The sequence below is a fragment of the Sciurus carolinensis genome, chromosome 10 (genome assembly GCF_902686445.1).
Source record: "Sciurus carolinensis chromosome 10, mSciCar1.2, whole genome shotgun sequence".
Lineage (NCBI taxonomy): Eukaryota > Metazoa > Chordata > Mammalia > Rodentia > Sciuridae > Sciurus > Sciurus carolinensis.
The window spans coordinates 99,315,888-99,339,137 of record NC_062222.1 but is presented as its reverse complement, the minus strand read 5'-3'; the positions used below and the strand labels follow the sequence as shown (position 1 = coordinate 99,339,137).

At 38.3% G+C, this 23,250-nt stretch overlaps 1 protein-coding gene across 1 annotated transcript in view; it reads right to left on the bottom strand.

Moving 5' to 3' along the window:
- Positions 1–17,172, bottom strand: part of Scfd2 (sec1 family domain containing 2) — a 372,739-nt gene extending 355,567 nt beyond the window's left edge. Inside the window, exons 1-2 of the mRNA XM_047567173.1 lie at positions 16,227–17,172; positions 3,814–3,982 (exon numbers count right to left, since the gene is read on the bottom strand). Of these exons, the coding sequence (XP_047423129.1) occupies positions 3,814–3,982; positions 16,227–17,064 (1,007 nt within the window). The 5' untranslated portion in view covers positions 17,065–17,172. The remainder of the gene's footprint in view (positions 1–3,813; positions 3,983–16,226) is intronic.
- Between the last annotated feature and the right edge of the window lie 6,078 nt (positions 17,173–23,250).

Sequence of the window (23,250 nt, the reverse complement as noted above, 5' to 3'; positions counted from 1 at the left end):
TTTTGGGGGGGGGAGTGTTCGGGGGATCGAACCTAGGGCCTTGTGCTTACAAGGCAAGCACTCTACCAACTGAGCTATCTCCCCAGCCCCACCACCTATCTCTTTATCATACACAACCTCACTTTCAGTCTCACTATTTCATCAAACTTTTCTCATTTTCTTCTTTATTCAGATCCCTCTAGAACTCATCTTTGAGATTTGTGACCACACTGTCATCTTTAGATGGCACTCAGAGTACATTGTCTATGATTACACTTGTTCCTAAACTATTGAGAAGAAAAGAACACAAATGGAGACAAAGAATTATAAGAGAACACACATAAATGAACATAGTCTAAGTGCTCAGAGGCAGAACTGAGTCACAGCAGAGGCTCAGTTAGGATGAACCTTTATTTTAAAGGCAAAAAGAGGCTTAGAAGTCATTTAAAGCAACGTCCTCATTTTATAGATGAAATAATGAGGTATAGAAAATGTTCCAGGATTACAAATGACAGGAAAAAAGCAATTTAATTTAATTTAATTTGGTTTAAACAATAATGTATGCACCCACATAATATGAGCTCCGAGAGTATGGGGGAATCCCATAGTGTTCTTTGCAGCAATCTTGATCATGTTACCTTCCATGGGTTAGCATCAACTTCTGGGCACGAGCAAGATGGTAGCAGCAGTTTCAGGATTCACATGAGAGTCCTGTGGGGTTGGGGGAGTATAGCAATAGGAGGTTCTGTTTCTTGAGTCATTTTTAAGAAGCAAAGAAACTAATTTATACTTCCACCAATAGTATAAAAGTGTTCCTTTTCTCCACATCTTCAGCATTTATTATCTTTTTTTTTTTTTTGGCACAGGGGATTGAACCCAGGGGGTTTGACCACTGAACCACATCCCCAGTCCTTTTTTGTTTTATTTAGAGACAGGGTCTGAGTTGCTTAAGGACTTGCTAAATTGGTGAGGCTGGCTTTGAATTCGCAATCCTCCTATCTCAGCCTCCCAAGGGATTATGGGCATGGGCCATTGACCCCGGCCTTGTTTGTATTCTTGATGGTTGCCATTCTGACTGAAGCAAGATGAAATCTCACTGTAGTTTTGATTAACATTTCCCTAAATGCTAATGATGTTGAACATTCTTTCATATATTTGTTGGTCATTTGTATTTGTTCTTTTGAGAAGTGTCTAATTAATTTGCCCATTTAATAATTGGGTTTTTCTTTTTGAGTTCTTTATATATTCTGAATATTAATCCTCTGCCAAAAGAGCTGCTAGCAAAGATTTTCTCCCTTTCGGTAGGCTTTCTCTTCACATTTTCAATAGGTTTTTGCGGGGATAGGAGGTTGGAAATTAGTAGAACCACTATGGAAATCAGCATGAAGTTCCTCAAAAGACTAGGCATGGAACCACCATATGACCCACTATACCACTCACTCCTCAGCATTTATCTTAAAGAATTAAAGTCAACATACTATAGTGATACTTGCATACCCTTGCTTAAAGCATCACAATTCATAATAACCAAACTATGGAACCAGACTAGGTGTTCATCAACAGATGAATGGATAAAGAAAATGTATGTATACACAATGGAGTTTTATTTAGCCATAAAGAAAAATGAAATGTCATTTTCAGGAAAATGGATGGAATTAGAGACCACTATGCCAAGCAAAATAAGTCAAACCCCAGAAGATCAAAGATCAATGTTTTCTCTAACATGCAGAGCTAGAGAGGAAAAAGGCAAAGAAAGGTGGAAGAGGATCCATGAAAATCAAAGGGAGATCAGTAGAGTAGAGGAAAGGGACCAGGGGGATGGAGAAGGGGAAGAAAATTAGAAATACTGAGGAATGATATTACATTGTTATATTGTGTGTATATGTGAATATATAACAAATCACATCATTATATACAATTATAACATACCAATAAAAAAAGGGAAAAAAGAAGCAAAGAAATCTGAGCAAGTCCTAATAAGACTCTCTATTGTCATCTGCCCATTTCTACAGCAATCATTGGCAAGGGATCTGGGACTTCAAGACTGACCTGGCTGACACTTGAACTAAGCTTAAGATAGAATGAGTGCTAGACAATCAAGATCAAATAAACTGGCCATATCAAAACATTGGTTATAGATCTCAGAGATACCTTTATTCTAACATTTGTCTTACCATACTCCTAAGAATTTGTGTCTTTTCCTGTTCATTAAAAATGATGGATTCAACACTTCTCTCTTTTTGCAAACTTCTCTAGGGAGCTTACTTACTCTTTTTCTATAGTTGAAAGTGGTGCCCCCATTTCTAGCTCTGTCCCTATACCACTTAATATGTGACTTAATGTCTCTTTGCCTCAGTTTCCTTACATATAAATTCTAATGGAATAACACCTACCACATTGGGTTACTGTGAAACTGAAAATGACTCCCCAAATATAAGATGCCTATGGTCTCTCTTCTCTAAACCCATCACTACAGACCCTGACAACATGGTTTCTATACCTGTGTTCATACTAGTCTCCTCCTCTCTTCTATGCCCCTCAAGACATAATCAATTCAAGCATCACCCTTTCCACAGGCCCAGACTGCCCCTACAAACACTACGTTATCCTGATACTTCACTTATAGGAATTATAATTTATAGCACAAATTAGTCTTGATTTCATATCATTTTGGTTTTTTTTTCTTCTTATACCTGGGATAAATCATGATTCCAAATAAGAGAAGGGTTCCTTGAAGGCTAGAATGATCCTTGATATACCTTTATGTCTTTCATATTACTTAGCTGAAAATAAGACTCATAGTAAGTCCTTAATGTTTAACTTCTGAAAAACTCTCTGAATAGTGATAACTATTTACAACCACGGTTATTTCTAGGTTTGTGTAGCTGCAAACCCTTGGCCTATGCTTTTACTGTATGTACAAGCATTAAAAAAAAAAAAAAAAAAAAAGACAAAGTCAGCCAGGGTGCAGTAGCACACATTTGTAATTCTAGCTACTTCAGAAGCGGAAGCAGGAGGATCACAAGTTTGAGGAAGCCTGAGCCATTTACTGAGTTTCAAATTAATTACATATATGATAGAAAATTCCAAATGTTTCTATTACTGTTATTAAGCTTTAAAACTATTATGCCAAAAGATTCTGTCTTATTTAAAAACAGAAATAAAAGAAACAGTCTTCTATGCCTTTTTCCCTTTTGGTACAATTTTTAAAACAATTCTTTTGAGAATAAGAATGATTCTGATAAGAATTGTTGATGAAGGACAAAGTGAAGAATGTGACTACCACATTTTTTTATTGTTGTTTCTGGAGAAAAGTTCTTTTATTTCTGAAATACTATATGATTTCAAGTATTCCATGTTTTTTCTTTCATTTCTTTAAGCATTTAAAAACATAAACCTATAAACAAAAACTTGTCCAATTGATGGCCAAGAGCATAAAATTTACATATTAAAAGATGGCACAGGTTCATAGCTGTATATGTTGCTTTTTAGTCATATGGGAAAAGCAAGTGGGAAAAAAAATTGAGGAAGCCTCGTCTCAATTCCATGTGAAACTACCTAGGAAATGGAGATACATCGACTGATTCAATTGACAGTGGGAACAAGTTTATATCATCTCCAAGTGGCACACCTATAAAATGCCATATTTTCTGGCTAATTGTTATGTTTAATGGGTGTGGTTATTTTTAAGTTAAAAATGTTTTTTGCTAAGGTTATCCATTATGAATTTTTCAACTAGACCAATTCGTCATTGTTTCTTTGTACATGGATACTCAGTTGAGGATAAGAAGAAAGGGAAAAGGGAGAACAAAAGAACAAAACTACATATCTTACTTGGTTTGTGCAAGACAGCCTGGTGCAATCACATTCTGGTTCTCCTCCCCATGCTGGAGTGCAGTGAGCTCTACCATATTAACCATCACGTCATTCGTGTGACCTGGAAGTTGTGGAAGTACGGAAATGATCTTCTCTACTAAGTTATCTCCATGATGTCCAACAGCTCCTGTTTGAGCAGAAAGAAAATGTAAATTCATAAACTGGAAGGAAAAAGTTAATTGGATAAATGCTTTATAATATCTCTTCAATAAAAAATAGTCATTTTTAGTTTCTGCTATACAAATCAGTTACATAAACCTAGTATTTGCCCTTTGTAATACTTATCACATTAATTACCTCATTAATTTGTGCCTCGTGAGGACAGGCATCACATCTTCTTTGATTACTTCTATTTCCCTAGCACCAGCCCCGTGCTACATATATCAGGTATCCATAGTATTTGCTGAACAAATTTTCAGCATACAGTAGTCAGTTAACTAAGTATCATAGATGATGCTACCCTGAAAATTTAAAGCTGTATTTTATTTTTATTGACAAAGACACTAAAATCCAGGACTTGGGAACCTCCACTATAACCTCATCTTCATAATGGCAAAGGCCCTGTTTATCTAGTTCACCAGTATCCACCATGTCTAACATGGAAATTGGTAGCTAATTGTCTCACTAAATATTTGTTGGATAAAGGAAAGAATAAATAAGCAAATGATAACAGCTAGCAATGATGCAACGTTTGTTGAATGTTTTCTGTTCTAGGTACTCAACTTTCCATGTATTAATTTTATTAATGAATGAAATAACTCAAATTAAAACTCAAGACTAATAACACAGGTCAGTGCTTTTTCTGTGAAACCAAATTATCTTTCCAAAAGTCATCACTGTTTGAAAGACATTATTCCATCAAGGGGTGGGACTTGTCATTCATTTCAAATCAAATAATATTTTGCTTCCTAATGTCATTTTTTGCCCAGTCATATTAATGGAACAGAAAAACTAGATAGGAAAGCCCAAACCAGGAACCCAAGGTATTATCACCATTCCCATCTTCATGACGACAGCTAATACTTATTGAGGGCTTATGATGTACCAGATGATAAGTTCCATACTATACATTTACTGTTCACTTAATTCTTAGAACAACTCTAATATGTAGGTATTATCATGCTCAGTTACATAACAGAAGATTAATTTAAATCACCTTGTCAAGATTAAGTAAATAATTAACTTGTTAATTACAAAGCAAGAATTCAAACCCAGGAGTCAGATAATTCCAAAATCCATGTTCTTCATTAAAAAAAAAAAAAATAGCCTCAGAGAAGTAACTTAAGATAGAGCCAGCATGAGTGTTTCTAAGGTAACTCTTGCTGTTAAAGAACAGAGTTCTTGTATTATCAGTAGAGTATTTATTTATTGAGGGCAGAAGGAACCATGTCTTATGTATGTTGCTGTAGTTTAGGGTCATTTCCCCAACAGTCAGACTAAGAGCTTCTTGTTAAATACCAGGTGAATGTGTAATTACGAGAAGCCCTGGGATCCAAAGAGGTGTCAGAAGTGTCTAAGTGAATTATGTCTTTAAGACCAAAATGGAGATATTGCCTCATAACATCATAAACATCTATCTGTCTCCACTAGTTTCATCCTCACTTACTGAAAACTTTTATAAATATCCACTTATCATCAAAATAACTTTTCTTTGAAACTGATACCCAAATTCTGATCTCTTCTCCCACGCTATACTTAATTTTTCCTCTTTTATTATAAACAGATGGTATAAATGGGTGTTCTATGTGTGCTCTTTCTTTCCCAACGTCTTTAGCCTCACAATCTGATGTCACTCAGTCCTCCTTCCAATCCGTACTTAGGGACCTTGGCAATTCTCAGTTCATTAAACCCTCTGCAAATTGAAACTGTTGATACTCTTGAACTTTTCTGAAGATGAGAAGTCCAGATATAAAATGCTTGTATTTTTCTTAAGCTTTAATAGCTATTAAATTTATGTGACCAAAACATTACATCCTAAATGATCACAAGTAAAGAAAAAGGGTTTTTTGTTTGTTTCTTTGTTTTGGGTACCAAGGATTGAACTCAGGGGTACTCAACCACTGAGCCACATCTCCAGTCCTATTTTGTTTTTATTCAGAGGCAGGGTCTGAGTTGCTTAGCAACTCAATGTTGCTGAGGCTGGTTTTGAACTCATGATATACCTGCCTCAGCCTCCAGAGCAGCTGGGACTACAGGCATTCGCCACAACACCCTGCTTGTTTGAGTGCTTGTTTGTTTGTTTTTTTTGTACCAGAGATTGAACCCAGGGGTGCTTAATTACTGAGACACATCCCCAATCCTTCTATTTTCATTTCAGATAGGGTCTTAGTTAAATTGTTGAGGCTGTCTTTGAATTTATGGTACTCCTGCCTCAGCCTCCAGAGCCACTGGGATTAAGGTGTGAACCACCATGCCCAGCTGAGAAAAAGCTTTCTTAACTTGTGAAATATTTATTGAAGCAGTTCTTAAATTGAGATTTTAATTCTATTGTATTTATGCAGAATTTCTAAACTTCCTGTGGTGAATATATATCCCTGTTGTAATAAGAATAAAAAATATATTGTGTGTACACACACACACACACACACACACACACACTTACATGCACATAAATATCCTAAAATCTTAACTAGATATATATTTAGATGGTAAGATTATGGTTGATGTAAATTCTACCAAAATTTGATTTCTCCCCAATATTTGCTACAAAGAGCACAAGAGTCACCTAATTTAAAAAATTTATGTTCCATAAAAACTGTTCAAAATATCACATCACAGGAATACCAAAATGATGGTCTGACCTGACTATGATGACTCTACTGCTATTTTATGAGTACTGTTTCTCGCATGTCCAGCTCAACACTCGTTTTCAAAATTCAGTTAGTGCCATTTTCATGACTTAAATATGAACTAAGTATTTGTGCCTATCAATGTCTTCAGCATCTCCTTTTATAAAATGAACAACATGTCCAGAGTTTCATTACACTTACATTTTCAGGGAACTTAATTTTTCCTTTATTAGAGAAAATTAAAAATATTTTTTGAGATACTCTAGAGTAAAAGTCAACCAGAACCCAGTTATTTCTTCCCTGTTTGAATCTCATCAATAGCAATGTGGTCCCTAGTCTGAGTTAAGAATGGTTTAATTCCCAATGCCATCTTTTCCAAGGAAATGTAAATAAAAAATAGACACATGGGCTCAAGTGGTTCCTTCCTCCACTAGGTTTATTCTTGTTTTGGTTGGTTGTTTTGTGTGTGTGTGTGTGCTACTCTTTTACTAATCTGAAAACTCAGAATTGGTGCAACTGACACTAAAGTATCTTTGAACCCCAGGATTTGAGATCCTACATTAATAAGTTACTGCTTTAGGATCAACTTTTTAGTTAACAGTATCAGAAAAATACCAGTCTTGTGGATCATAATGTGAATACCAATATTAGTGTCATTAGAAAGTATGCAACATCTTCACTTGCCTCTACTTATAAAGCATAAAGTAAGAACTGGGGAGCCTTGTGGAGTGCAGTGGCACACACCTGTAATCCCAGAAGGATCATGAGTTCAAATGCAGCCTCAGCAAAAGTGAGGCACTAAGCAACTCAGTGAGACCCTGTCTCTAAATAAAATATGAAATAGGGCTGGGGAAGTGGCTCAGTGGTCCAGTGCCCCTTAATTCAATCCCCAGTACAAAAAAAAAATTCATAACAGCTCAATCACACTGTAGTGAAGCTCAACAGATAAAAAGGCAACAGCAGTCATTTCTACATCTCACAAACAGGATTTTTTGGGGGGGTTGTGCCCATTAGTCCTTTCTGATGAGACAGAACTGCTACCATATATTGAGAGTCTATCTTAATCCCCACACTTCTTACATACCTGAGTCTGTATAACATAAATCCGATCATGCCACATCACAGCTCAAAAACCTCCAAGTGGTTTCCCAGTGCTCTTTGACATTTATTCTAAATCCTCCTTTTGACCTATAGTGCATTCCCTCTGCCCATCTCTCCAGCTTCATCTCTTATCACTGTTCCCCTGAATCACAATACTTCAGCTACACTGGCTTCCCAACGCTCCTCAAACATGTCAAACATGCGCCCACCTCAGGCCCTTTACACTTGCCATTCCCTGGGTCTAGCCAAAGATAACTACCTGACCTGCTTACTCTCTTATTTTAGCCCCTGCTCAAATGTCACATCCTCAAAGAAGACTTCCTTAACAATGTTATCTAAAATGGAAATGCCATCATAATAATCTCTAATCTCTTACCCAGCATATTAGTTGTATTTTGCTGTATAACATATTACTCCAAAACTTAGCACCTTAAAACAAAATTTATTTATTTCACAGTCTCTATGTACCCAGAAATTCAGAGTAGCTTAACTGGATTCTCACTCAGAATCTGTCATAAAATTGCCATCAATATGTCAGCTGGGGCTGTGGACATCTGAACACTTGACTGGGGATAGAGGATCCACTTCCAGATGACTCACTCAAGTAACTATGGCTAGGAGGCCTCGGCTCCTTACTAGCTGGTGGAAGGAGCTCACAACATGGCTGCTAGCTTCTCCCAGAGAAAGTGATACAAGAAAATAAAGCAAGGAGGGAGCCACAATGCCTTTGTGATCTGGACTTAGAATATATACACTGGCATCTCTACCAGTGTTAATCTGAGGGGGCGAGTGAGTCACTAAATCCAGAAAATGCTAAAGGAGTAGGCAATTTAAGCTCTATTTCTTGAAAGAAGATATATCAACCAGTAGGCCATTTAAACTGTTACACCTAGCTTCATTATTCTTCATATCCTTTGTTACTACCTAATATTATATAGCAGTTTGTTTTTCATATTCTTCCCCTAACAAAATCTAAGCTTCATAAATGTAAGAACTTTGATATTTTAGCATTATTTCTCCTATTCCTCAAGAAATGATGTTCGACGCATTTTATATATAAGAATGATTTCATGTCCTTTCCAAAGGTTGACATTTTCTCTTTATTACAAATGAGAAAACTCTTCAAAGGCTCAATGAGGACCATACAGGCAAGTTAAGTCCCTAAGCCAGGAAATGAGGTTATATGGTATAAATTTAATGTCTGCAACCTAGTTAGTGCCTGTGTGGCCTTCCAATTGTGCCTCAGACCTATGCTTATTTTAAACAGTACCATCTAAACTCTAAAATTGAAGATATTAGTTGGTTAGTTTACATTTGTGGAAAAGTAGATGGGGAAGAAAAAATTCAGTTACTTTTTAAGTTGATGCTTCAATGAGGAACACTGGAGTTAACAACTATGCTTAGTATCTGAAGCTGCCCACTTTTGGGCACCAAATCAGTACCCTCTCTACTATCCAGGACAGGGATTCTGAAACTCCCCACAGTCACACAAATGAGCGAGTTCATGGGCACAGGCTCTGGAGCAAACTGTCAAGGTTCAAATTCTGCCCATACTACTTACTAGCTGTGTGATCTTCTACAAGTTACTAAACTCCTCTATGCTTCAGTTTTTCCATCGGTAAAATGGAGATCACTATAATACTTACCTTAAAAAAATATAGTGAAGATAGTAGGTGTTTACATATGAAAAGTACCGAAAAAAACTGTATATTCTCAAATATTAGCAATTATCAATAGTATCAAATTTCAATACTTTAATGGTTAGATAACTATATCTTAAAGAAACAATACCTCAGAATATCATAATCCCAGGATCAAAAACCACTTACTGAATTGAAAGTTAATCTTTAATTGAAAGACTTTGATTTAAAAGTTCATATGAAGCTAAAATTCAGAAAAATTGGAGAAAAAAATTTAATTCCCAGAATTACTACCCCTGCCTACCTTTTGATTCTGAACTTGAAGACTATTAACAAAGCACTCTCTCTAGCCGATCTCAAGAGCCAGACTCTAACTTCTAGAAATTCATGAATCAAGACTTCCTTTTAATTGTGTCTGGAAACAAACCAGAAGCCAGAACAGACAACAGAATGCTGTTTAAGTTCTCTGTGTAAATACGCCTGAAGTCCAAGTACATAAGCTCCCGGGTAGCCTGGACATGGTCAAAGTAAGGCAGAATCAAAGGGACAGAGAAATATGTGGCCACTTACTTCCCAGCAATGTTAACAAACGTTCCACATGCTCTAAGTCCTGAGAGTTTGTCAACTGCTTCAGGAGGGCAAGGACCTTGTCTGTTTCCCTAACACCCAGAACAGTGCTTATCACAGAGTAGGCACTCAATATATATTTACTGACAAAATTAGATGAAGTCATATAACTTTCAGCAAAGATGATGCCAGAAAGAAGAGAAAAAAAAACTTGTCCATTTTGTAAACATGGTATTAACATTCAAATATTTATTACTTATTTGAGGTTTTTTTGGTACTACCAATTTCACATCTGAGTATGTAAACCTTCAAATGGTAAATTATCAATGATAACAATTAACCACATAAGTTTGTATATAAATTAACATCTAAATTAAAGACAATGTTTATTTCCTTTTGGTCTTTATAGGAAATTACTATAGTGGTTTAAACTGAAATTCCAGCTGAACTCAGTAGTGCATGCCTGTAATCCCAGTGGCTCAGGAGTCTGAGGAAAGAGGATCACAGTTCAAAGCCAACCTCAGCAACTTAGCAAGGTCCTAAGCTACTTAGCAAGACCCTGCTTCAAAATAAAAATTTAAAGGACTGGGATGTGTCTCAGTGGTTAAGCACCCCTGGGTTAAATTCCTGATATATATTTTAAAAATCCAATTTGAGACAGTCTAATAATTTTTGAATGATTTCTTTATTTTTAGAAACCGTTAGTATAATTTTTTTGTTTGCAGCAGCTATCACTAGCTAAACCCCAACCTAAGCCATAATCTGATGTAATAATCCTTACCAAACCTTTATAATGACTTTTTTGTTACACTGACCGTCTGGAGCTCCCCAGCTCCCTGAGCCTGTTACATCCAGCAGGGTGGATCAGTAAGAAGTTTTACCCAGTACTCAGCACTTTTGCAGGACCAGCAGCATCCACACCAGCACACTCCTAGACCCTGTCACTTGCTTCCACTAGGCAACGGTATTAGGTGATTGTGGTCTCAGAAAGCATAGAATTTCTTTACTCAAGAGTAAAGAAGTATTTTAACATTTAAACAATAGAATTTATAGTAGTTATTTGCCAATTGAAAATATGCCCTGTATATTACTAATATAGAATCATCATACTATGTTGAAACATCTTTGCACCAAATGAATCTTTTAGCTGATCATTTGAAAGATAGTTTGGGTGGTTAACCAAAAGATATCTATTAAAAAGGACTTCAATTTAAAAGGTATTAGGTGTTATGGTTTGAATATGAGACATTCCCTGAAAGCTCATATATAAGACAATGCAGTAATGTTCAGAGATGAAATGATTAGATTATGAGAGTTGTAACCTAATCAGTGGATTGATCCATTTGATGGATTAACAATTTGAATGGCTTAATGGGTGACAACTACAGGCAGGTAAAGCAAGGCTGAAGGATACAGGTCACTGTGGGCATGGCCTTGAGGAATATATTACCACTGGCTCCTTGTACTCAAGCTCTCTCTGCTTCCTACCTCTGAGGAGCTGAGCAGCTCTCCTTCACCATGTCCTTCCACCATAATGTTCTGCCTTACCTCAGGGCCAGTCAGTTGGCTGACCAAGGACTGAACTTCTGAAACTGTAAGCCAAAATAAAGCTTTCCTCCTCCAAGTTGTTCTTGTCAGGACACAGTAATAATAATACTGATAAACTCTCAGGACTTGAAACATATGGAATGTTTGTTAAAACTGCTGGGAAGTGAGTGGCCACATATTTGTCTGTCCCTTTGATTCTGCCTTACTTTGACCATGTCCAGGCTACCCAGGAGCTTAGGTACTCAGGCTTCAGGCATATTTACACAGAGAATTTAAACAGATGAGGACACAGTAATAATAATAAACTGGCCCAAATTAGAATCTACCCTCCAAAGTCTACTCTCCTTTAGTCAGTAATAATCCCAATCTCTTCTCAGGAGCATATAACATAATTTTAAAAAGAGAAATAGATCACAGATATTTCCTGGCTATGTTATACCAAAAGGAGATTGATTTCAGAGGGACCACACACACTGGGCCCCAGCAACACCCTTTATCTCGCTCCGGCTTCATTATTTCACCAGGCCATTGCTACTGCCACCTACCACCACACACAGATGACCTCACCCTATTCAGGAGATTCCCTCTCATCCTCATTCATGCCCCAGTACCCCCTGGCCCTACCCAGTGCCCTGCTCCCTGTGGGGCACTGACCTTGCTCAGTCCCACCTAAATGCTTTTGAACTTCATCATTCAAGAGCTATGATGGAAACATACACAGTATAGTTTTAATGTATTTGGAAAATAGCTTAGCTAATTCTTGAAGGTTCACTCATTGCTTTATCATCACACGTTGTATAATTCTTTCAGTATTCTCTTAAGATTAATAACTTTCTAGTATCTCCTAGATCCTTGACAGAGTGGTTGAATTCTTCTTTCTCCTTTCAATTGCTGCCTTGAATCTACACAGAAAAACCTCCAATTTGGTCCCTTAGAGCAACGCCCCTTTCAATACTGAATATTGTTTCACATGATTTCATGTACCTAATATTTCCACCCATATCACCCTGCCTAACTAGGTAACTTCACTAACTTAAAAGACACTCTGGAAGTGAGATAACTAGCAGAAGGAACCTTAATAAATGTACAGAAAGTGAGAACTTCACACTAACAACACTCACAACTCTCACTTTGATAATTCAAAAAAAACAAAAGATGCTGAACTTGGACATTTGTAGAAATACCGATGCAGTATTTTCACACCCTGATAGCTACTTAATGTTTATACTTTTGTCCAGTAAGAAACAAATTTTGAGCCTTAATTTCTTTGTTGTGAACTTACCTAACTTGTGAGAACATCAAACGAGGTAATGTGAAAGTGATTTTTATCCATAAAATACTCACATGAATATGACTAGTTACTATCACTATTTACTTTCTCAAGTTTTACTATGTGCCCAAACTACAAAATCAAAAAATATCAAGAATATGTACATCTTAGTGCATACCATTGTATCTGTGGGTGTGACTCAAAAATCTCAAAAGCAAATAGAACGTGTGCTACCTTGTATGAAAGTCTAGTTGGTAGCAACCTTTAATCCACTCTTTCATTCATCATTCAATAGATATTTATTGAATTCCTACCATTTCCAAAGTTCTCTTCTGAATGCTGGTAAATAAACTATAAATAACATAGAGCCCTTCCCGAAACAAGCTCCCATTCAGGAGGGAGGAGACAGGCAATAATCAATGGGCAGTGTCAGGCAGTAGAAAAAGCCATGACAAACAAAGCATGGTGAAAGGGTTACAGAGGATAAAACAAGTGGTCAGAGAAGGCCTCTGAGGAGCAGGCATTTGATCAGAGACTCAAAGAAAGTGAGGTACAAAATCATGTGGATACCTGAAAGAACACTCCAGGCAGATACGCAGAGGAACTTCAAAGACCCCGAGACTGGGACATGCTTGGCATGTCTGAAGAGCGACAAGTTGGATGGTGTACCTGGAGGGTAGTGTGTGAGGGGAGATTAGAGAGAAGGCATGACACATGTGGTCTTGAAAACAATGGTAAAGATAATAAATGTAATAGTAGGTGTAATAGGAGGCTATGTCAGGACTACAGGCAAACAAATCACATGCCAAATTTATGCATTGATTACACAAAAAACTGGCTTCTTGGGCTACTTATCTGTGTATTTTTAAATTTTTAGACATTTTAAATTATTTGTTTACTTTTCTAGTACTTCTTTGAGTTTCAAAAAAAGGAGCACTGATATTTGAACACTGGACTTGCTGATGTAGAAATCACTGGGGGCCTTGACAAAGTGTCTGGGAAGTACTGGAAAATAAAAACCTAATTTAAGGGGAATCAAGAGAAAATTGGAGCAGATGATTGTGGAGACAGCAAGTATATAAACTCTTTCAAGTCTATTATAAAATGAAGCAAAAAAAAAATCCCAAAATGGAACTGAAGTTGGAGAAGCACTCAAGGGTCAAAGGAGATGCTCTATCTTGTTTGGATGGTGAAAATTCAGAGAAGAGGAAAAACTGATGATCTAGATAAGGGATATTTTACAAAGGTAAATTTATGAAAAGTAAAACCAGAGAGGATCCACATAGGTGAAAAAGTTGATGTTTGTAGGAGGGACAGTACATTCCTTTTTTTACTAATGGAAGAGGGGGATTAAAGCCAGTGGCACTTTATCACTGAGCTACAACCCCAGCACTTTTTGTTTTGAGACATGTCTCACTAAATTGCTGAGGCTCATCTCAAACTTACCATCCTCCTGCCTTGGCTTCCCAATTAGCTGGGATTATAGGTATGCACCTATGCACTTGGCTACTTGCCTTTTTAATGTGAAGGAAGGAAAGAAAAGTACATGGGTACAGATATAGAAAAGGTGATAGAGGGTTGGGATGTAGCTCAGCAGAAAAGCGTTTGCCTTGCATTCACAAAGTCTTAGGTTCAATCCCTAGTTCAAAAAAAATATATATATATATATGTAAGTATATAAAAAGAACCCCACCAAAAAATAAATAAATAAGAAACGATGGTAGATTTGGTGATAGAAGATAAAAGATAAGGAAGTTTTATGATGCTTCTGTTTTCTCAGAGATACTACAATCAAAAAAGTTGAGGGTGAGTGTGGAGAAGGAGATCTAGAAGCTTGCCTTGGAGAAAGTATGAAATGATTGCTATTACATGGTAGTTTTGTCTTTCTATGGGTCCTTATTTTCTCTTTCTTGACTGCTTTATGCTATCGCTTTTCCAGGGCAGAAGCTATGCTTACTTCATTTGTTCTATATGTGGAAAAAAAAGCATGTGCAAGGATTAGATATCAAAGACAAAAAGAAGTCATTGCTATGATGCTAGACAGTCAGAGTACTGGATTCTTAGGAGGAAATGCAAAAATATACAAATTTCCTGATTAATTATGAAATAAGTCACAGTTTTTGGCATAAAGGAATAGGTATATAAACATATATACCATTCATTAAAAATCTTAACAAGCATAGACTCATCAAGTATTATATTTTTAATCCTCTATGAGTTCTATTATGTTACAATCATTTAAATTACAAATATTTAAATTACAGTGACACATTGAACACCTGGCTTTCCCAGTCACATAATTAAATTTCCACCTCAGTACTACCATTACTTCCCATTTTATGATCTGAAAATTCATTTTATTAAGGTAAAACTCAAATACATGTATTATTGTTTATATAACTTCCTTCAACCTTTTTACTTACCTACTAAAGGGAATGCTTACCAATGTTAGTTTCCCAAGTATTCTTCCTGAACTTGGATGTGGCTAGCATTTACTACTAGTAGCATTTTATCTACCTAATCACAGAACAATAAAGCTAACCTTTGAAAATAAATGCACATGTCAAGTATCACAAAGTTTTTCCTTCACCATTTTCAAGGTTACATTTGCTCCTGTGTGTATAAACATTTAATACATTATTATGATTTGAGACTATGTACCCCATTGTCAGTGGAATGTAAACTAAAAACAAGAGCCAGGAGTGGTGGTGTACTCCTGTGATTCCACTTACTCAGAAGGCTGAGGCAAGATGATCACAAGCTCAAAGCCAGTCTCAGCATTAGTGAGACCCTATCTCAAAAAAAAATAAAAGAGATAAGAATGTGGCTCAGTGGTTAAGAACCCCTGGTATCAATTCCCAGTACCAAAACCAAAATCAAAACTAAGAACAAATCAATAAATACCTGAAAATATTTTATAACTTTTGTTTCATCTTATTTACTAGGGATATTTATGGTTAGTGTCAACTTTAGCATTTATTTAAAGAAAACTAAACCTCAACTGTCTATGATAATTTCAGTTTTGTTTTATAGTTTTCCTTTCCCTGGGTCATATAACACTTCCCCAAAAGATCAGAGTCCTCTTATGAAGGATTTTTGTAAATGTTGGCATCTTCAAATATGAGAAAGCTTCCAGGTGGACAATTCTCCATGTTAGCATAATTCCACATTCCAGTCTCATGGGCTAGAGGCAGTTGTTTTGTTTAATATGGCAATGCATATTGAGGCTATGTTTACCCATTACGCACTCAACAAATTGTATTGTAATTGCTAACTTTCTTTTCTTGATCTCCCTTCTAAACTAAACTCTAAACTCTGTGAAATCAAGGACTGTGTCCATTTAGGTCATCTTTGTATCCTCAACCTCACATACAGTAAGAGGTCAATAAAACATGCTGAATCAATGAAAGTTCCTGCACTGTGGAGAGTGAATAACTCTGTGGCAATGCTACTTACCTGTGAGATCCAGAGTTCTATCCACAAAGACCACAGATGCCCTGCCTGTAGCATTCTTCCTTCTGTTCTTGGCAGGCGCATAATTGGCCAGATCTGCAGCGATGACCCGACTGAGGGAACCCACAGCAAAACATTCTTCACGTACCCCTAAATGCTCACACAGGGAACTGAGACCTGATACCAGGCACCTGATCTGCAGCAGCAGGTTTGGGGTCAGGGTAGAGGCATCCACCTCACCCAGGCTTCCCAGCCTCCTCTTGTCTGGTCTGGCACTATTAAGGAGATGTACATCCTGGGGTAGCAGTGGGAAAAGAGAAGCAAAGGCCGGAGTTAAAGCAAGGTATGGAGCAGCAGGGGCGAGCAACAATGGGACGTGCAGCACCTCCGCCGTGTAGTTCATGTTTCCCATCCACTCACACAGCTTCTCCTCCAGTTGCTCGAACACTGGATGCTGCCCCTCTAGCTCGGCCGCTGCAGCCGCTGGGACATGGTTAGCCGTGAGGTGAACTGCGTGGCTCACTGCTGTGACCACCACACAATACTGGAAGTGACTGCGGCATATTATGTCTCTTATAGTCTCCACAGTCCGACCTTTCAGCAGGCAGCTCAACACAAAAACTGCCTTGGGCTGCTTGACTCCACCACCAACTGCATCAGGCTCGAACTCCCTCAGCTGACACGCAGGACCACCCACCGCCTCAAGGAGCCGCATGGATCCACAGCCCCAGTGCAGGCTCTCGGCGCAGGCAGCGTCCAGGTAGACCACAGCCCGTTTGACTTTGGCCAGCACCTGCTCCCAGCCTTGCTGGGTGAAGGACAGCACGCCCAGGGCGCTCATGGTCGGAATTCTCAGACTCGTGGAAACTCGGGTGCAGGAACTTCTGGCAGAATTCACAGCTTCCGGAAATGGGGTGTCCTGAGACTTTGACAGTCAACACAGTACACGTGGTCCTGTCTCTGACGTGCCTGGTGACCGCGCACTGTGATGACGTAGAACCAAGCACTGATTGGCTAGTTAGGGGAGGAAGGGTGGGCGGGACTGGGAAGAAGGGGGCGGGGCTCCATGGCTCCGGGCTGCCACGAAAGTTCCGGAGAAGAAAAGAAAAAGAACTGAACTGCGCTACCTTTGTCCCCCTCTCTGTCTGCTCAAGTTATATTTCCGTGCTCCCTGAGAAGTCTTAGGAATAATAAAACCTAAACTGGAGTTTAATATCTTCCTCGGATATGCACACATCTTTGAAATTACAGCCACTTTCCCCATTTAAACTCTGAGAAGCAGAGAACAAAAACAACTGCTGTGTGATAATTAGTAGCTTATAGATTGCTACCACATGTATTATCGCACACAAGCCTCTTAATAAACTCACTGTTCTCAATTTCCCTTTCTCCATCTTTCCTCCCACATCTCATTGTCTCTAAATCTTGATGTGCTTCAAAACTCCTAGAAACTAGCTTCTCCTCTCCATCCTTGCTATCACCTCAGTTTGGGCATCATCACTCACCTGGACTAACACAATGATCACTTCCTGGTTTTCCATCCCTTCCCCCTTCGATTCAGGTTTCTTCCTAATAAACTAAGGTGGTCCTTCCATTTTACTGCTTAAAAACTTTACCTGGTCCAGTTGCTTACAGGATATATATACAGACTCCTCAAAAATTACCAAAATCCTTCATAATTTCTCAATTTCTCTGCATTTACTCCCAGCCTGGAACATTGTGTACCTGTACAACAAAAATCAACAGATTGAACTCAGAGCGTTTCATGGGCTCAGTTTGTTCAACCAATACTTATAAAGCACCTAAGTGAAATCCCTGTGCCAAACTTCGAAGATGAAATGGTTAATAAATCATGTGATTCACAAAGAATTTTCACCTGGTAAACTCTTACCCAAAATAACCATTCCAATTATGGAATGGTTATGGAATGGTTATGAAGTCTTTTGGTAGAAATTGATTGTTCACCTCTGGATTTTAGAAAAATAGGTTAGTCACCAGCAACAACTACCCTGTCCTCTTCTAAGTCTGCTAAGTACTTGCAATATCACTGGGTTAGGGTTAGTTTTAACATACCTATTTTCCTTAACATATCTATTCTATGAGATTGTGCACTAGAGACCAAGGAATCCCCCAGATTAGAAAATAGCAGGTTCTACAAGTGTTTGATGAGTTTCAATTAATACCCATATAATATTCAGCAAACTTTTAATGAACATGTACAATATTCAGGATATAAAGGGAAATAAGCTACATCCTTGTCTTCAAAAGAATTAAAATGAAATAAAAGAACTCATACCAAGTGCAATAAAATGTCATGGAAGCAGGCTGGGGAGATAGCTCAGGGGGTAGAGTGCTTGCCTTGCAAGCACAAGGCCCTGGGTTCAATCCCCAGTACTGCCAAAAAAAAAAAAAAAAAAAAAGTCACAGAAGCAACGATTTAAAAAATATACATAGGAGTTACTAGGTAGGCAAACAAATTCTGATTGAGTGAAAGAAAAAGGGAAGTGGTCAGAAGAAGTTTCACATATAACATGAGTTTTTAGTCATCTTCAAAGAAACCAGGTGTTTAGCAGGTGGACAGGATGGGGAGGACCATTCCTGGCAGTCCAGGCAGAAAGTGCAACATGAATAAAGTTGTAGAGGCATGAAACAGTAAAATGTGTTCTTTGGAACTACAAACAGGTTATTTTAGCTGTAGTGCATTGCATGAAGGTCTAAGAAAAAACACAAACAAAGAACTAGCAAAGGAACAGACAAGATCATGGAGCATCTTATTTTCTATTCTAAATAGTAGCAGCCAATTGGAAACTATTGAAGTCTTTTGGTAGAAATTGCTCCTTCGCCTCTGGATTTTAGAAAAATAGGTTAGTCACCAGCAACAACTATAGGTAAGCATTGGTAGGGATAATAATAAAAGAATGGCAGTGTGGTATATAAAGAGAGGTTTAAAAAATAGTGCCAAAAGGCTTGGTGAGTAACTGGCAGAAAGGAGGACACAGAAGGAGAATTTTATGTTAGCACCCAGTTTTCTGGGTGAATCACTGGTAAATGGCAGGGACTTATATTTGTAAAACCAAAACAGCAGCAGATTGGGGAATAAATATGCCGAATTCAATTGGGACATGTTTTTGATTCACTATGGGAGCATATCACAAAATTTACCATATTAGCTGTTTTAATGTGTACAGTTCAGTGGCATTAAATAATTCACACTGTTGTGTAACTAATGTCCAGAACTTTTTATCTTGCAAAACTGAAATCCTGTACACTTTAGACAGTTCATTTCCTCTCCAACTTCTGGCAACCTTCACTCTGTTTCCACGAGTTGACTACTCTAGACACATCATATAAGTGGAATTGTACGGTATTTGTTTTGTCATGATTAACTTTGTACGGTATTTGTTTTGTCATGATTAACTTATTCTAGTTAGCATAATGTCCTCTGTGTTCATCTATGTTGTAACATGGGAATTTCCATCCTTTTAAAAATTGATTTTGTGGTATGTATTTATAGTACCTATCCATTCACCGGTCAGTGGACATTTGAGTTGCTTCCACCTTTCAGTTATTGTTACTAATACCACTCTGAATGTGTGTACAAATTTCTGAGATCCTGTTTTCAATTCTTTTGTGTATACATCTAGAAGGGAAATTGCTGAATCATACAATAATCCTATTTTTAATGTTTCAAAGAAACATTAGCTCTGTTGTCCATAGTATCTGCAACATTTTATATTTCCAATGACAACATACACACAAGGGTTCCAGTTTCTTCACATTCTTTCCAACACTTGATATTTTCTGTTACTTTTAAAGTGGTCATCCCAATAGATACAGAGGCATATTGTTATTTTGGGTTTGTGTGTGTGTGTGTGTGTGTGTGTGTGTGTGTGTATGCCAGGGATTGAACTCAAGGGGCACTCGCCCACTGAGTCACATTCCCAGCCCTATTTGGTATTTTATTTAGAGACAGGGTCTCACTGAGTTGTGTAACACCTTGCTTTTGCTAAGACTGGCTCTGAACCCTTGATCGTCCTGTCTCAGGCTCCCAAGCCTCTGGGATTACAGGTGTGTGTGCCACTGCACCTGGTGGCATATTGTTTTGAAGGTATGTGGGTGGACATCTGGGTAGAAACATCTAGTAAATCATTGGGTAAATGATTCTGGTATTTGGGGAGGCATAATGGTATGCTTGAGATAGCTTTAAGAGAGCATGAAAAAGAGAGATAATGAAATGATAGAATTCTGAGCAAGCTTTTTGGGTGGGCAGAAGTCCAGTCTGCGTACAAAACCATGGGGGAGATGTGTTTCAAGGATAGAGGCAAGGGTCAGAGAAGAGGAAAGGGAGATGGAATCTGAAAAGAATCCGCAGGATTTGAACCTGTGCAGGAAAAAAATTACAGACACGATGGGGGAACAGCAGGGGTGCAGAATGAGTCACTGGATTGGACAAACAGTGCCTAGGAACAATTTCTATAAGGTTGGACCAATGAGGGGGTTTGATGAGGAAGGAACAAAAAAGAATACGAAGTGAGGGTCAAAGAAAGTAGCCCAGCCTCTAAAATTCAGAGATTTTTATAAGATCTAGGGCATGGCCCTGAATGAATGTGAACTGAAGTGACTGAATCATGAAGATTGTTGAATGGTGAAATTACAGAAGGTCAAAAACCACAAGATGAATAATCCATTCAAGTCAGTCATTATGATATCAAGTGACAGAGGAAAAGAAGACTTTTCCCCATATTACATCCCCACATCATCTGTAAACAAGGAGCGTTGATAGGGGTATGGGATAGAGGTGGTGAGTGTGGAGTTATGAGCTGGAAAGGAGGATTTTCACAGGGAAGTGGAACCTCAGTGGTCTGGTAGTGATCCACAGAGACAGGAAGATTGCAAAACTCTCTCCAGGCTCCATGGTACAATCAGGCAAAAGATAATGGTGGGCATGTAGTATAGAAAGATGAGAAATTATGTCCTTGTGAGTAAATTGGATAATTGAATCTCAGTTTAAGTGAAAAGTAGGGTCATCTCTCTGCTAAATGTTTTCTTTCTTCTTTCTCTTCTTTTTTGGGTGCTCTACCATTTTGGCCACACCTCTATTTACCCCCAGATCCTTTCTATTAAAATATAAGATTATTGGTATGCACATAAAATGGAACAGAGGTAAAGACTGAGTTAAATGCAGAGTTGGGAATCAGGTCTGCAAGAACTGGAGAGAAATAAGCACAGAAATTGTCTCAGTTCAGGCTGCTAAAGCAGAAATGCCATACACTGGATGACTTGAGCAATAGAGATTTCTCACAGTCCTGACGTGAAGGCTGGGAAGTCCAAGATCAGGTTGCTAGGATGGACCAGTTTTGGTGCGAGACCTCTTCCTGGTTCACAGGTGGTTGTCTTTGAGCCATGTCCTCATGTTGTACACAACAGAGAAAAAGGGAGCAAGCTCTCCTGTGTCATGAAGGACATGATTTTCCTCCCCCTCAAGGAGGGCTTATTTTCTTCCCAAAGCCCTTCTTCCAACACCAGCATATTGGGAATTAAAGGGTTTCAACACAAACATTTTTTTGGTGGGTGCGGGGACACATACATTCAGTCCATAATAGAGATGTGAGGGAATGACACTAAAAAGTTGACAAAAGATGACGAAGAATGAGGGGAGAGGGGAGATTCCTAAAAGTTGCTTAATGCATAGCACGTATAGACACGTGAAACTTGAGGAGCTACCAGACCATGAAGGAGCTTGTAGGCCACAAGGATTTGCATTTGGATTTGCACTTGACATGTCAGAGGAAGCCACTGAAGGTTTTGTGTTACCTGAATTTCATTATAGTGGAGATGAAGAGAGGGCAGATTTGGGATATATTTTATAAGAAGAGCTAATAGGCCTTGCTAATGAATTGTACAGAGTGAGAGGGACAGATGAGAAAAAAAAGGAAGGAAAGGAAAAAGAATGATTCTTTGGGTTTGTGTTGACATCACTATTTGGATAGTGATTACTAATACAAAGAAGGGTGTTTTAGTTACTTTTTTCTGTTGCTTTGGCCAAAAGACCTAACAAGAACAATTAGAGGAGAAAAAGTTTATTTGGGGGCTCACAGTTTCAGAGGACTCGGTCTAGCCAACTCCATTCCTTGGGCTCCAGGCTCCAGGTGAAGCTGAACATCAGAGCAGAAGAGCCCGGCAGAGGGAAACAGGCCAAGCCATCACAGCAGGATGCACAGAGAGACTCTGCTCACCAGATACAAAATATATACCCAAAGCCACACCCACCAAGACCCCGGCTCCTCCAATCACAACCCACCTGCTTTCAATTACCACCCAGTTACTCCCTATCAGGGGATTAATTTACTGACTGGATTAAGGCTCTCATAACCAAATTATTTTACCTGTAAGCCTTTTTGCATTGTCTCACACATGAGTTTTTGGGAGACACCTCATATCTACGCCATAATAATAGGGAAGCCTGAGGAATATGGGAATAGGGTAAGACAAGCTTGGGAAGGGAATTCACAAATTCTGTTCTGGGCATAAGTTTGAAATGCCCATTAAATATCCAGAAGATTCATCTGATGAAATAGTTGGGTGATGCTGAGTGTCCTGAGCTTAAGAAATGAAAACTGCAGGTAAGGATTCAGGAGTCTTCGGCTCCCAATGATGTAGGTGGTATTAAAAGTCATGTAACTGGATAAAATGTCCTTGACAGGCAGGGTAGGCAGAAAAGAACCCCCCCAACAAAAGTGCTTTCTTAATTTCAGATGTTATGGTGGGAGTAGAATAAATTCCTGCTAACATGATCTGCTCAAGACCATCACAACTACCTTATTAAAATGTGAGTAGTACTTCTCTGTTCAAAATAGTCAGCAATTACTTCCCATTCCTAATAAAATCAAATGTATTTCTCTTCACCTTATTTCTAGGTCCTCCATAAGCATGATCAGTGCTTGGCTTAAAGATTCACATATCCCTTTCCGTGTGATGGACATTGTGAGAGAGGATCTGGTGACTGCACAGATAAAAGAAAATCGTT